Below are 14,425 nucleotides of genomic sequence, written 5' to 3' on the forward strand. Positions count from 1 at the left end.
TTTACAGTTGTAGAGAAATTTAAGGATTGTTTTGAAAAAATGACATTGGAATTTTGACAGAGATGGCATTGAATCTGTAAACCACTTTGAATAGTACAAATATTTAACAGTATTTATTCTGTAATCCATGAATATAGGATTACCTTTATATTTATTGGTCTCTTCAATTTCTTCCATCAGTATCTTCTAGTTTTTGATATACAGTTCTATCATTTTATTAATTAAATTTATTCCTAAGTTTCTTTTAGCTACTATAAATAAGACTATTTTTGAACAATATTTGAGATAAATGTGAGCATGTTCTTATAAGGCTACTAAATAGACCCTAATGGGGGACAACTCCATCTCCCTTTTTGTCAAGGAGGCACCATGTCCAAGGCACTGTGCTTTTAATCTTGGCTGTCTGAAATTTTTTCTCTTCGTTTTTAATATTTGTAAGTTTAAAAAAAAAGTGTCAGCAAATTGAAGTTATGCTTCTCTACTGGGACACATTCAAACATCTTTAGTATTGCTGCTGCTTTTTTGGTTTAAAATGGAGGATTTGGCGCTTTAAAGTAAAGAGTATGAAGTTATTTGTGGAGAAACTAAAAATGTTACACAACTGGCTGAAAACACTGGGGATAAATTTATTAGGGCCTGGAATCTCCAGAAGACTGACATTTTTCTCCTAATTTAACAACTGGAATGCCCTGTTTGTTCCCTAAGATTTCTCATTGCATACTATGCCATTTTAGAAAAAAACTTATTTTTAAAATTAAACCTATATATATTAACTTTCTTATCAGTCATTTTATTATATGATCATAATTAGAGTTCTTTGGTTTGAACAACACTTAGAGCCTCCAGATAACTTTTAAGACTTATATAGCTTTGTGGGTGGCATTTTCATGCAAATGAGTAAGGGTGGGCTTTATATTTTGTAGACGTTTTGGGTCCTATTTTAATGCTCTTTGTATGGCAGTATGTATATAATGTGTTTAATTCCTCAAGAACCTCTCCTTAAAAACTTTAAAGTTAATACTCTTGTGCAGCTGTGTTTTGAATAAAGCCATGATAATGTTAAAAAATGAGAATTTTAAACAAATTTATTTTTGGATATATTAATTACATAATAGTAATATTACTGATTTTTATGTGTTATCTTTGTATGCTGCAGGCTTTCTAAATTTTTTTATTCTAACAGTTTTTTGATGGAGTATAAAATTTAGTTTTCTGAAAATGAGATCATGTTGTCAGTAAACAATTTTACTTTTTTATTTCCTAGCCAGATACATTTTATTTCTAATTGCTGTGGTTAGGACATTCAGTTTCATGGTAGTCAGAAGTGGTGACAGTGATTATGCTTGTCTAATCCCTGATCTTGAAGGAGAAGCTTTCAGCTTTTCATGGTTGAATGAAATGTTAGTTATGTTTGTGCTATGTGGCCCTTACTGTGTTGAGGTATGTTCTCTTTACACCTAATCTATTGGGATTATTATTATTGTTATTTTTTATATAGTACTTTGGAAATGTTTTTTTATTTTCTCATTAAGTTTATTGGTACATTTTAGGTATACAGTATAGTTACATTTATCATTGGGGTCTTGTACCTTTACATGACAGGTCTTGGTTTTCATTTTTTCCCCTTAGGCCTGCCCTCCCTTTACCCCCTCCTCTCTTCCCTATTTACAAAGACTTTATTTCCATTTTTTTCATTTTCTCATATTTTTTCTTTTCCCTTATTTCCTTTCCCCTACCCTTGCCACTTCCTCTATAATTGTACATACGATTCTAATGGTATAATTGAGAATGTGAAATTGGGAGAAAAGGTTTAAAGGTATGGGGGAAGTGTTGGGATTATTTTTACCATGAAAGGGTATTTAATTTTGTCTCATGCTTTTTCTGAACCTATTGAGATGGTCACGTGGCTTTTATACTTCATGATATTAATACAGTATACAACATATGTTGTTTTGCCTATGTTGAGGTATCCTTGCATTCCATAGATAAAACTCATTTGAGTGTGGTGAATGATTTTTTTTTTTGTGCTGGGGGTCAAACTCTGGTTCTTGTACTTGCAAGGCAGGTGGCAGAACCACTGAGCTAAATCCCTGGCCTGTGAATGATTTTTTTAATGCACTATTTGTATGGGTTTTATAACTCACTTACACTCAAGGTAGTTAATATATAAGGACTTGCTCCTGCTATTTTGTAATTTGTTTCTTGGTTGTTTTGTAGATGTTTTGTTTCTTTCTTCCTTTCTTGTTTTGTTTATAGTTTCATGATTTTTCTATGATTTTTCATTGAATCTTTTCCTTTTGTGTTCTTTATAGCTACTATTGGTATCTGCGTTGCGCTTACCATCAGGCTTATATAAAGCATTTTATACTTATAGTAGGCTATTTCAAGCTGAAAACAACTTAACTTTAATTTAATAGAAAAAACTGTACTTTTGCTCCTTCATTCTCACTTTTTATAATTTGTCAGAATTTAAATAATTTTTATAACTTAATTTATTCTTGCAGCACTTGTTTTTATTAGTTTTATCTTTCAACCCATGTGCTTAACCTTTTAATCTTTGTGGTACAGATAAAATTGCATACCACAACCCTTATATATCAGAACCTTTTGAATATGACAAGGTATTATACTACTTAGTCTTGCTTTCACATGTTTTATCTTATCAATTGGGAGTTTTCTTTCAGTTTAGGGAATCTACTTTAGCAACTTCGGTAAGGCAAGCCTAGTGTTATGGTTTATATCTAGATGTCCCCCAAGAGCCTCATGCATTCATAGGCAGGGCTTTAGAAGAGGATGGAACCAGAAAAAGGTCTAAAGGTGTAGGGAAGTGGGAGGGGTAGGGGAAAGGTAGGAAGGGAAAAGAAAAAATAAGAGAAAAGAAAAAAAAAGGTAACAAATTCTTTTGTAAATAGGGAAGGGTGGAGGAGGTGAGGGGAAGCCAGGGGAATGGGATAAAAATAAGAACCATATTATGTTGTGTAAAAGATACAAGATCCCAATGATGAACGTAACTGTATTGTATACCTAAAATGTACCAATAAAGAAAAAAAATAAGTGAGAGAGACATTCAAGAAGGGAGAAAAACAAGGGTACAACTAGGCCCAAGTCACTTTTAGACCTTTTCTGCATCCAAGAACATGGACATGAGAAGAGGATTTGAATAATAATTTGAGACATCCCATGAAATAATTTAATTCATTAGACCACTGGAGATAAATTCTCAGATCTAACATTTTTGTCTAAGCTAAATAAATATTTTAATTATGCAGAGAGGAAACAAACAAACAAACAAACAATACAAGAAGGGGATTCAACCACAGAGCACTATAGATAACTTATTGTTAGATGTGGTCTGGTCGGAAAAGGTTGGTTATTGGGGGGTGACCTGGAAGGGTTTATCTTCCTTCCTGGTGTTTTGCCTCTCTACTTCCTGGCTGTTACAATATGAGCAGCTTTTCCTCAGCCATATCTCTCCCTCATGTTGTTTCTCTTTTGAAGCCAACTGACTGTAGTCTTAATTTAAGTTATTGTGTCTCAGGAATGAGAAAAGGACTAAGACACCAATGATGATGAACTGTAATCTTTAGTTATCTGAGAAATTTATTGTTTCTCTCTGATTTCTGAAGGACAGCTTGGCTGGGTAACATATTCTTGGTTTGTAGTATTTTTCCGTCAGCACTTTGAATATATTGTTCTACTGTCTCCTAGCTTGCAAGAATTTTGCTAATATAACAGCTGATAGCTGTATATGACTACTCTGAACATAGTTTCTTTTTTCCTACTGCTCTAATATTTTTTTTTCATAGTTTAATTATGATGTGTCTTGACAAACTCCTCTTTGGGTTGAATTTGGAGATTTCTGAGCTTCCTGTACCTGGATGTTATCATCTCTCCTGAAAATAGAGAAATTCTCAGCCATTGTTTCTTTAAGTATGCTTTTTTGGCTCTTTTTCTCTCAACAGAAATATTCCAAGACCCTTATTATGCACAGTTAGGTCTCTTGATCATATCCCATAATTTACGTTATTTTTCTTCTTCTCAGATTAACATTTCAGATGTCCTGTCATCATGCTCATTAATTCCTCTGCTTGATTTTGTCTTTTACTGAAGCTTTGTGTTGACTTTTTTGGTTTACTTACTGAAATTTTTATAGGATTTGTATTTGATTTTTAAAATTGTTTCTATCTTTGTTAAGCTTTTCTTTCTTTTTTCCCATTTTTTTTATCATTTCCTTTTTGGGTACATAATGATCACATTCATCATAGGGAATTTGTACCTGTACATGATACATCTTAGTTCTTCCTTTTTCCTATTCCTCTACTCTCCCTTCAACCTCTCTCCCCCTCATTTATAAAAGTTTTGTTTCCATTTTTTTCTTCTTTTCTTCCTCTGCCTTCCCTATTTACCCTTCCCACTTGAGTATTTTCTTTCTCTTTCACAATATCTAGTATACATTTTGGTCCTTGTTTACACTTTTGGTTTCTAACAACAGAGAATGCGATATTTACAGGTGTATTCAGTTTATTTCATATAAGTTTATTCTTCTTTAAGACTGAGTACTCTGTTGTATTAAAAAAAAAAAAACCCACATCATCTTTATCCATTCATTGGTCAATGGATTTAATTGAGCTATTTCCAAAATTTAACTATTACCAACTGTGCTGCTATAAAAATGGATGTACATATATCCCTGTGGTATGTTTTTAATTCTTCCTCAGACAAGGGACTACTGTCTAGAATATAAAAGGAACTCAAAGCAATCAGACCCCCAAATTAAAAAACCCAAACTAAAAATTGGCATCTGAAATGAATAGACTCTTCTCAGATGAAGAAGTAGAAATGGCAAATAAATATATAAAAAAATGTTCAAGGTCACTGGTCATTTGAGAGATGCAAATGAAAACAACCCTGAGATTTCACTTCACTCCAGAAAGAATGGCTGCTATCAAGAAATCAACCAATAACAAATGCTGGAAGGGCTGTGGGAGAAAAGGAACCCTTCTCCACTGTTGGTGGGCGTGTAGACTGATGCAACCACTGTGGAAATCAGTGTGGAGATTCCTCAAAAAACTAAAACTAGAAGTTCCATTTGACTCAGCTATTCCCAAGCTTTCCTTTTTGTGCATCCATTGTTTTCTAAATTTCATTTTATTTTCTATCTGTATTTTTTTGGAGTTCCCTGAACATGCTTAAGAGAAGTATTCTGAATTCTTTGTCAGTCATTTCATAGATCTCTATTTTTTCAGGGTCCATTATTGAGCCTTCAGTAATTGCCTTTTGTAGTATCATAACTCAAATTCTTTGTAAGCTGAATATTCTTGTTCTAGTGTCCATACCTGTGAGGAAATGGCCATGTCTTCTAGCTTTTGAAAATGTTATTTCATTATTGTCGATGTTAGTATTCTGGATGGGCCAGCTGGTAGTGACCTGGACAGACAGATCTTGCTGTTGCATTTTCTCACTAGGTTGGCTGTTGCCTATGCTCTGAAGTCAAGTGGTGGACCTACTTGCTCTACTCTGAGTCTGGATCTCATGGTCAGGTGGAGCTGCCAAGAGGGCTCTGAGATAGTTTCTGATTGATTGGGCAGAGTTTTAGATCATCTTCCCCGTCTTCAGAGTACTAGTGTTTCTAACCTGTAGCTACATAGGGCCACACGCTTGACTCTGAGACTGAACAGGGTCTCTGGGATCACAGCTCTGCCAGTCGGGATGGACCAGGCTGGAGGCTGTGCTCTGTAAATATAGGGAGTGTGAGCTTCCTTGCCTAGAAAACAAGTCTTGGTGGGATTACACTGTTATCCCATGATCTGCATTAGCTTCCTGGTCTGGGAAAGGCTGAAGGAGAACACCAAGGCTTGGTGGGGTCACCACTTGGCTATTGGAGTTGGGTGGGGCCTGATATTTCCCCTAATTGCTGGCTTTTTCTTGCCTTCCTGCTGGGGGAGGCCTAAGGAAAGCCCTGGGCTGGGAGAGTAAGCTCATTAAGGATGAGTGCCTGACAGACCTGTTGATCATTCTTCCTGTGGGGCATTGCTCTCTCTAGTGAAGTGTGTCCCTTGGCTAGAACGCAGAACAACTGCAGTGGTGATCATGTGCTAGCTGCTGGGAGCCCCACCGCTGTTCTTTGTCTCTAACATCCTAGAGGAACAGCCCCTTGTAACACCCCGGTGTTTCCTGTGGGATGGGCCTCCTGTGAGGAGTCCCAGAGTGGTGGAGAAGCTACATGTCTACTGTGAGTCTTTTCCCACTATAGAAAGTATAGGTCTAGGACAATCCTCTGTGTGTGGCACTAAGCTAGCTTGGAGCAGGGGAAGGGATGGGAGTAGAGATTGTGAAAATCTTGTCCTTACTCTATTCTCAGTTCTGTAGTTCTATGGCCCGGGACAGTATCTCTGTAATTCTCTTGAGTTCAAGGATATTCATGAAGGTTTTATTTGCTTTTGTGTTTTTTTGTTTGTTCTGGCCTACAGATAGGTACTGATTGGAGACCTGTGAGGGGTAGAAGGTGGAGAGCTGCTGGTCCATCATTTTGCTAACTAAAATGTCAAGCTATAATATTTCATCCAACAGCAAAGTCATTTAAAACATGTAATTCAGTTAGAGGGGAGTGGCTGGCCTCCTCCCCACCAAATATTTTCTTTTAGTAGATAGACTATCAAAACTTTGTTATACCCTAAAATTGCACTGTGTTTTGTTTCTTTATGGGCAGCAATTTTTTTAAATAGAAAGTATCTGAATTTCTTTGTGTACTTTTGGCAGAGTTACTAAATCAGATGCAACGATTTGTTGTATATGGGGTTGCATCTCTGTGCGGAACATGTGTTTAGGATGGTACTTCCCTAGAACACAAATGTGAGTCATATTGATTATATCTGTCAGTGAGTAGAAATGACAAGATGGAATGGGCCAGTGCTTAATGTGGCTTAAATGGAAAGAAATCACGCCTCTCTGATCATACCAGATAAGCCTCATACACGATTATAACAATTAACCCTGTGAGTATGGAAGATCAAGATGGTATAGATGTAAATATGTGAATCATACTTTATTTTCTGCTTACTACAAATAAACTCTTAGGCAGTGATGGCAAACCCATAGCACATGGGCCACTGTGGGCTGTTATCACTGAAAGCTCTAAAGATTCACCATCACTGCTCTGAGGAATAGTTCCCACATTATCATTTTGAGCATGTTAGAATATCTGAAGTTGTTTTGCTAACCAACATTTACAGTTGCAAAAATAACTTGCTAATCAATTTTATTGTGAAATACTAAATTGTACATTGTGTGCTTTCTACAAAGGGGACACCAAAATCAAGTGCCATACAATTTTCTTGGCAAAAAGTCCTTTAAAGATGCCTGTGTAATGAGGAGTTGCTGTACATTCAGCTGTTACATTATGTTCTGGCTCTTTCTTTCTCGGGAAATAAATACACATGAATGTGATTCAGATTAGATTTCTATAAGCAGACAAAGAGGAAATAAAAAAGCCAGTTACCATCTTTTCTTTTAATAGCAAATACTCTTGACATATAGGGTTTTTTTTTTTCCCTTGTAAACAGGTCTGTGCCAACTATTTTAGTTCTGCTTCTAAAAGGCAGCCACATAAAGTTTTAAAAAAGAGAACCTAATGACCACCTTAATTCATAATATTGAAATATAAGGATTTGTTTCACCCTTGCATTAAAAGTTTTCAATGTGAAATACTTCATTTGCTGTGTTTACAATTTAGATTTAGTGGTAATTACCGTGTTTTGAGTTTGTGAATATAAAGCCTTCTAAATTCAGTGTTGACCAACTAACAATTGGAATTTTAGGAAACCAGCAAATAGCACTATAAGGTCTTCCCCACATTGGTCAGAAACATCTGAGGATGCTTCTGATGAGTGGAGAACAGGGAGATCAGTTTTATTACCCTCATGACTCCAGGGGTGGCCAATGACGGACTTTGTAATGCTCTTCCTTGAAATGGACCTACCTCCTGGGTGGCCTGTGGAGACCCTGTCTGCATGAAGCCAGTGACGCTGAGGCATCTGGCATATACACTGCAGGCTGAGTGGAACAGGCGCTGACTCTTAAGGAGCAAGGGACGGGGCTGAGTTGAGCATGCATTTGACCTCTGAGGCTCCATGGGTAACTGTCTCTTCTCCCCTGGGGGCTGTGGAAGGAGACCAGGATGCTTCCACTCCAAGTTCTTCCAAGGGTGACAATTGTGTCAAGTGTTTTCAGCAACATCACCTGAGAGACAGCTCTCGTTGCACTGGTGCTTCAGAAGCACAAAGCCTCAGGTCTACGAGTTAGTCTAGAATTTAATCAGATTCTCTAATGCTAAGTTGCTGTCTGTGTAATAAAAATAAAAGACTTCTTGCCAGCCATAGTATTTTCTTTTTTTTCTACTCTTCACTTGAGCCTAGCTATCAATAGAAATTCATATGCTAATGGGTACACAAAGTAGAATTGGGCAAAAAGGGACACAAAATGAGTTGTAAAGAAGAGGAACAAGAGGTCCAGGATTTAGCTCAGTGGTTCCAGTGCCTGTCTTGCAAATATGCAAGACCCTGACAAAACTGCACTAATTCTTCAAGAAAGTGAAGTAGAATTTTTCAAAAGACCTACTGAATAAAGTGCCTTTAATTCTGTAACAAATGCAACAGTGAGTATAAGGTTTTTGTTATTGTTGTTTTCAAAAGTAGCACCCTGAATGAAAGCTAGGGTGACCAACTTTCCTGATTTGCTCAGGAGTGTCCTGGTTTTACCATAGAATGATCTGTGACCCTGGAAACCCTCAGTTCCCAGCACATTGGGATGATTGGTCACTATAAATTGAAACTGAGAATATAAAACCAAAGAGCAAATTACTCAAAAGATAAAACAAGTCCAAATAAGTAGCAGGATCCCAGGCTAGAACCAGGCTAACAGAGGGAGGCTGGGTCCTGCCTTCCTGAGCGATGTTGCCTGGTGAATAGGAGCATGGGCTTCGGGTTGGGAAGACCTGGGTTTGAGTCTTCTGCTCCTTAGTCAATGACCTTCATTTTTCTTTCTTTTTAAAAAATCTTTTCTAAGTTTATTGGTACATTTTAGATATGCAAGACAGTTACATTCATCATTGGGATTGTGTACCTTTACATGACTTATCTTGGTTGTTATTTTTAATGAGAAACAAGTCATTTATAGCTAAATTGGATGCACATTGAGGCCATACTCTTAAGTGAAATAAATAGGACACACGTGTAAATACTGAATAGTTTCTCTGGTATGAGAAACTGAAGGTGTAAATAAGAATCAAAATGTACAATAGATAATGTGAAACAGGAAGAAAAGGTCTAAAGGGGAAGAGAAGGTGGGAGGGTAGGGGAAAGGGAAGAAGGGAAAGGAAAAAATATGAGAAAAGGAAAAATGGAAACGAAGTCTTTGTAAATAGAGAGGGGTAGAGGGGTTGAAGGGAGGCCAGGGGAATGGGGGAAAAATAAGAACCAAGATATATCATGTAAAGCTACAAATTCCCAGGGATGAAAGTCATAATATTGTATGGCTAAGATCTATCAATAAACTTAATGAAAAAAGAATTGGAAGATATGCTATAAAAGTTGGTTTTTCCTACAGATCAGCCAATCTGAACTGAATAGCAGACATTCCCTTTAAAAGACATGTGTATCCTCCAATAGACTCTGGCTAATGTCTAGCTAGCCCTCTCTGCTTCAGGAGCTTGGCCCTTTGGAGACTCAGCTGAAGTTCCCAACCCATGCTATATGCTTTGCAGCTTATAGTGTGTTCCAACCATTGGGAACTTATTAGATTTGCAGGGCCCTAAAGGCCCCACCCCAAACCTACTGTATTGGGAATTTCACCTTAATAAGATCCTTGGTGATATTTCCACACAATGAAGTTTGAGAGGCACTGTTACAGAGCACAGAACAGAGGTGGCGAACCTACGGCACGCATGCTGCATCCAGCTGTTCATTATCCCTGAACGCTCTAAAAGGTTCACCACCACTGCCATACAGTATTGTCCCCGGTTGGGGTGAACATGGGGTTCAGCTAAGGAGTTTCTGCTTGTTTGTTTTATATGCATATCTGGGGGCGTATCTGGATTTACTGAAATCAGAGTTCCTGGAATCCAGAGTCCGGGGTGTCAAATTAATGCTAGTGACAGAGCTTTCCTGTGTACACTTGAGAACTATGGGTCTAAGTTTAGCAGAAGAAAGCTAATTCTGTCATCCTACTGGAGTCCTCAAAACAAATTCTACCAATTATGAGAGCTATCAGCATGCGATATGAATACACTTAATGATAAGATTCTGCCCTTTTAATTTGAAACGGTGGGTGAAGCCTGGGTGTAGATGGACTGCATTTGGGAGATATGTGATGGTGGCTTGAAGGGATACGTGCTAGTATATGTCATACTTATATGACTCGAACGGTTTTGAAGGACAGATTTTCTTTGTTACAAGTGTTGTTGCTTTGCAATGGAGCTGCGTGATTCTAGAAATTGTGACAATAATAGCATATTTTGGCTTCCTCTTAGGGAAGTCCTTAATTCACCCTTGCCTCCATGGATCTCCTATTTCTTAGCGTGTCCTCAGACCTCCTACTTATTATTTGTTAGATTACTTTTCTAGGTCTGCTTGTTGCTTCTTAGGTGCTCTGAGTGATTTAATTTCCCATTATGTGGTCAGATCAAACTTCTTCTGAAGTTTACTTGACCAAGTATCATAGCTCCCAAATTAAAAATTTCCAGTCTATTCCTTTTTTGTATAAGATTTTAGTGCATACCACAATTATTTTATTTGCATTTAATTTTCAAGTTATTTTCAACTAATTTTCTTTTACCTAATTCTTCATCAGGTGGACTTTTCATGTAACTTATTTGGCAGTGATCATTTCCTCTACTTATGAAACATCACCTTCTCTCACTTTATTTAGTAGAGTAAAATGAACATCCTCTCGAAAAGTTTTGATGTTTCATTGTAATGTACCTCACACTTTATCAGTTATTGGGAACTTTGAATTCTTTCATATTGAGTAAAATCACTGTAGACCAGCTATCTGGGCAGTGGCAGGTCAGGGTCACTTGAGGGCTTGTTAGAAACAGGGCCCTGCTTCCGACCTGCTGAGTCACATCTCCACAGTGACAGGATGTCCCTGCAGGTGATTTGTGTGCATGTTAAAGTGTGAGAAGCTCTAGATTAGATAGATGGTTTACTTGTCAGCGTTAGCATTGTTGATGGTGTTGAAAATAATATACAGAAAGTATCTTCAGCTGTTATATACCCTACCTTTAGCATTTGCTTTTGATTTCACCTTACTTTGCAGAAACTCAGTTGAAAGCAAAGAAAAAAAAATGAATTCTGTCTCTAAATCCACAATTATTTTCACTCTCAAAATTCAAGTCGTTCTCTCTGGTCTTCTGAGCTCAATGAGGACAGACATCTTATATTTTGAATTTACTTATAAGCTTTATGTGCAGCTTGTGGTGACAGTTCAACAAATAGTAACCAAAAATATGATTATTGTACTTGTGTAAAAAGATTTGATGTTTAATGAACTAAAATATTTTTCTTAATTATGTGCAAATTGTTTAATAATGGATTATTATTTTTATATGCAGATAAACAGGAGGTGAAAGAGGTGATGGAAGAATGTAAAGAATCTTAAGCAAGGACTTGCTAGGTTGTGCTCTTAAGAAAGTTGGTAATGAAATGAAATTACTTATTTTCTCTGAATTCTTTAAATTCAATGAATACTGTAGAGATTATTCCCCAAATAATGATTTTGATATTTGAATTTCCTTGCAGATTACATTTCCTTGATACTTTTGAGACTTGGGTTGTAATTGTGCAGTGGTTTTTCTTCATTGACATTTCTGGGAAATTTATTTATAAATGTATCACTGATCTTGGGATACATTATGGAAACGAACATTTCAATATATGCATTATGTTAAGCACAGTGGAAATGGACTGATTGCCCTGTATTTGGTTTTATAATGTTTTAGCTTTATTGTGACTCAGATTGTGGTTACTATGGATTTTTTTTTTCTGGCCTGTTCTTCTTTCTGTCTGTTCATTGTGTCCTGATACAGCTTACCTTGGGGAGAAATGAACTTCCTCAACAGAGCAACATTAGGGGAGCCTGCATTATCTTGTTAGTGATGATACTTATTCAAGTAGAAATGTGATGAATTATTTGATATATTACTCTCAGTTTGTTATATTCTTTCAGCTAGGGCCTTTTAGAACACAGCAAAAAAGACGAACTACTTTTTAAGAAAAGTCTGTAATATTTTAAGAAAGGTTTGTTTAATTAAATTATATGTCAGTTTCCTGGATTCATAAGAAAATTTTATATCAACACTTCGTAGGATGAATTGACCTTAGAACTAAAAGTCAAAAGTATTTCTGATTTGAAAAATAAGCTGGCTCTTGTACTGCCTTTAATACAATTTGGAGCAATATATATGTGATATTGTTAATATTTACTGACATGCTCCTCTATTGATGCTGGCTAATGTTTGCTTATTGCACTGTACTCCCTGGTCTGTTAGAATAAAGAATTCTACATCTACTATCAATAGGCAGTGTCTTTTTCTGGCCTTTGTATTTCAGTTTACTATTTGTTCATTTAAAACACCAATGATTCCTACTGATGCCAGTGTGCTGCAGTGTAACTTACCTTCACATCAAAAGTTTCACTGTGGGATATCAGTAGAAGTTAAAAGTTGTGATTTGAGGTTGTCGTGGGAATGACACATGGCACTGCTAGGTGTGGAAGGATTTGGGTAGAAGTAACATGGGCAGGAATTTGGAGTAAGAGAAAACCATTGTTGCTCATCAGCTTTTCAGCAGAGCTCAGCTTTCTAAACCCACATTTTCCTTGTATTTGATGTCAGAGGCATGGGGAAATATTTCTCCATGGACATTGCAAAGGGCTTGCCACTTTATGGTGTGCTCCTGCAAATGGTATTTGGGGCACAACAAGCCTTCCTGTTCTAGAAGTTTTGGTAAGGGGAAGGCAAACTTAATGCTATTGAGTAGGGAATGTTGTCAATAAAAGAAGTTGTACCATTTCACAGCATGTTAACTCCAACAGGGACTGGTAAACTGAATTTGTGACAAAATTCAAAATGAAGTGTCCAGATTTACAAACAAAGCCCAACGACCCTCATTTAGATAGCAGATTTTCTTTTTTAAAGCAAGTGTTTTTATATTGGGGTTCCTTCTAAGCTCATGTGTTTGCCCCAGAACAAGAATAAAAAAATACTATATAGAAGAGAAAGAAAAAACTGAGTTCTGGGAGTGATTTTAGGTGCTTATACCACAGTTTTTCCTACATATGACTCTTTAAACAAAATAAAACTAAACAAAATCCTGCTGGCACCACCTTAGTTGTAAGTTCCCAAGGACCGGAAGTTTATCACCCTTCCATCTAACTCTACTTCTAGGCCAGTTTCAGAGTAGAAATGGAACATGCCCAGGGAGGAAGGTTCCTCTCCCCAGCCACATTTTGTGTCTCATCAGTATTCACAAACCTGTTTTGATGTACGACCTAAAAATTAATTCGAATCCTGTTCTACAAAAAGATGATGTCATCTTTCAGATCAGTTTCCGTAATTGCACAACCATTTCTAGCTCGTTCTTACTCAGCTTGGTCCTGTAAAATGCTTTGACAATCCTTATTTATATTTGGTCACGCTGCCCAGGTTGATATTTTTAGAACCAGAGAGATAAGTCAGCAAGGAGGAGTTTCATCGCATTTGGCCAGTCCTTTCTGGTGTCTAATATACCTGAAAGCCAGACCTCTAACCTACATAACAAAAGTTCTTCTTTGGTCTATTTTTTATTAAAACTGGAAATTATTTGCTCAGAATTCCACACTCAAAATTGTTCCATCCAAAACTCAGAGTTGGCTTGTAATATTTTGACCTTTTTTTCACAAAATGTGGTACTTACCACACACACACACACACACACACACACACACACACACTCCTTCCAAATTTTATAGATCTTTTTAGGTGTGTATTTTTGACCAAAGCTATTACTGATTCTCCAGAAGGCAATAATTCGTGGCTCCCCTTTCCAAGCACAGCTTCCCCTAGTCACACTTCCGGTCGAGGCTGCTGCACCTCTGACCCTGCTGCCCAGTGGGTTCCGTCACCCACAGGTCGGATGGGGCTGCCAGTTACACGAGCAGCAAGCTGCTCTCCCCTACGTTTTCACTATTCTTTCTAGAAATGGAACTGGACTTTGAGAAAGGTTCAATATATGCAACCTGACAATAATACAAAATTGCTTTCTGGGGGGGCTCACGATTTGGGGGGTCATTTCTCTTTTGTCTATTTTTAATATAGCAGACTTGTTTTGTCCTTTTGTTTGACAAATCTAGGAAATGTATATTCTAAGTCTACTCTTGTGCAACTCTGGGT

At 37.0% G+C, this 14,425-nt stretch overlaps 1 protein-coding gene across 3 annotated transcripts in view; it reads left to right on the plus strand.

The window, feature by feature from the left end:
• The window catches only part of Fsip1 (fibrous sheath interacting protein 1), a 191,906-nt gene extending 179,379 nt beyond the window's left edge, over positions 1-12,527 (plus strand). For all 3 annotated transcript variants that reach the window (XM_033765022.1, XM_010624649.3, XM_033765021.1), the window contains exon 12: positions 11,609-12,527. In XM_033765022.1, the coding sequence (XP_033620913.1) occupies positions 11,609-11,655 (47 nt within the window). In that variant the 3' untranslated portion in view covers positions 11,656-12,527. The remainder of the gene's footprint in view (positions 1-11,608) is intronic.
• The last annotated feature ends 1,898 nt before the right edge of the window (positions 12,528-14,425 follow it).

Source organism: Fukomys damarensis, unplaced genomic scaffold (assembly GCF_012274545.1).
Source record: "Fukomys damarensis isolate Sample0158 unplaced genomic scaffold, DMR_v1.0_HiC HiC_scaffold_17, whole genome shotgun sequence".
Classification (NCBI taxonomy): domain Eukaryota; kingdom Metazoa; phylum Chordata; class Mammalia; order Rodentia; family Bathyergidae; genus Fukomys; species Fukomys damarensis.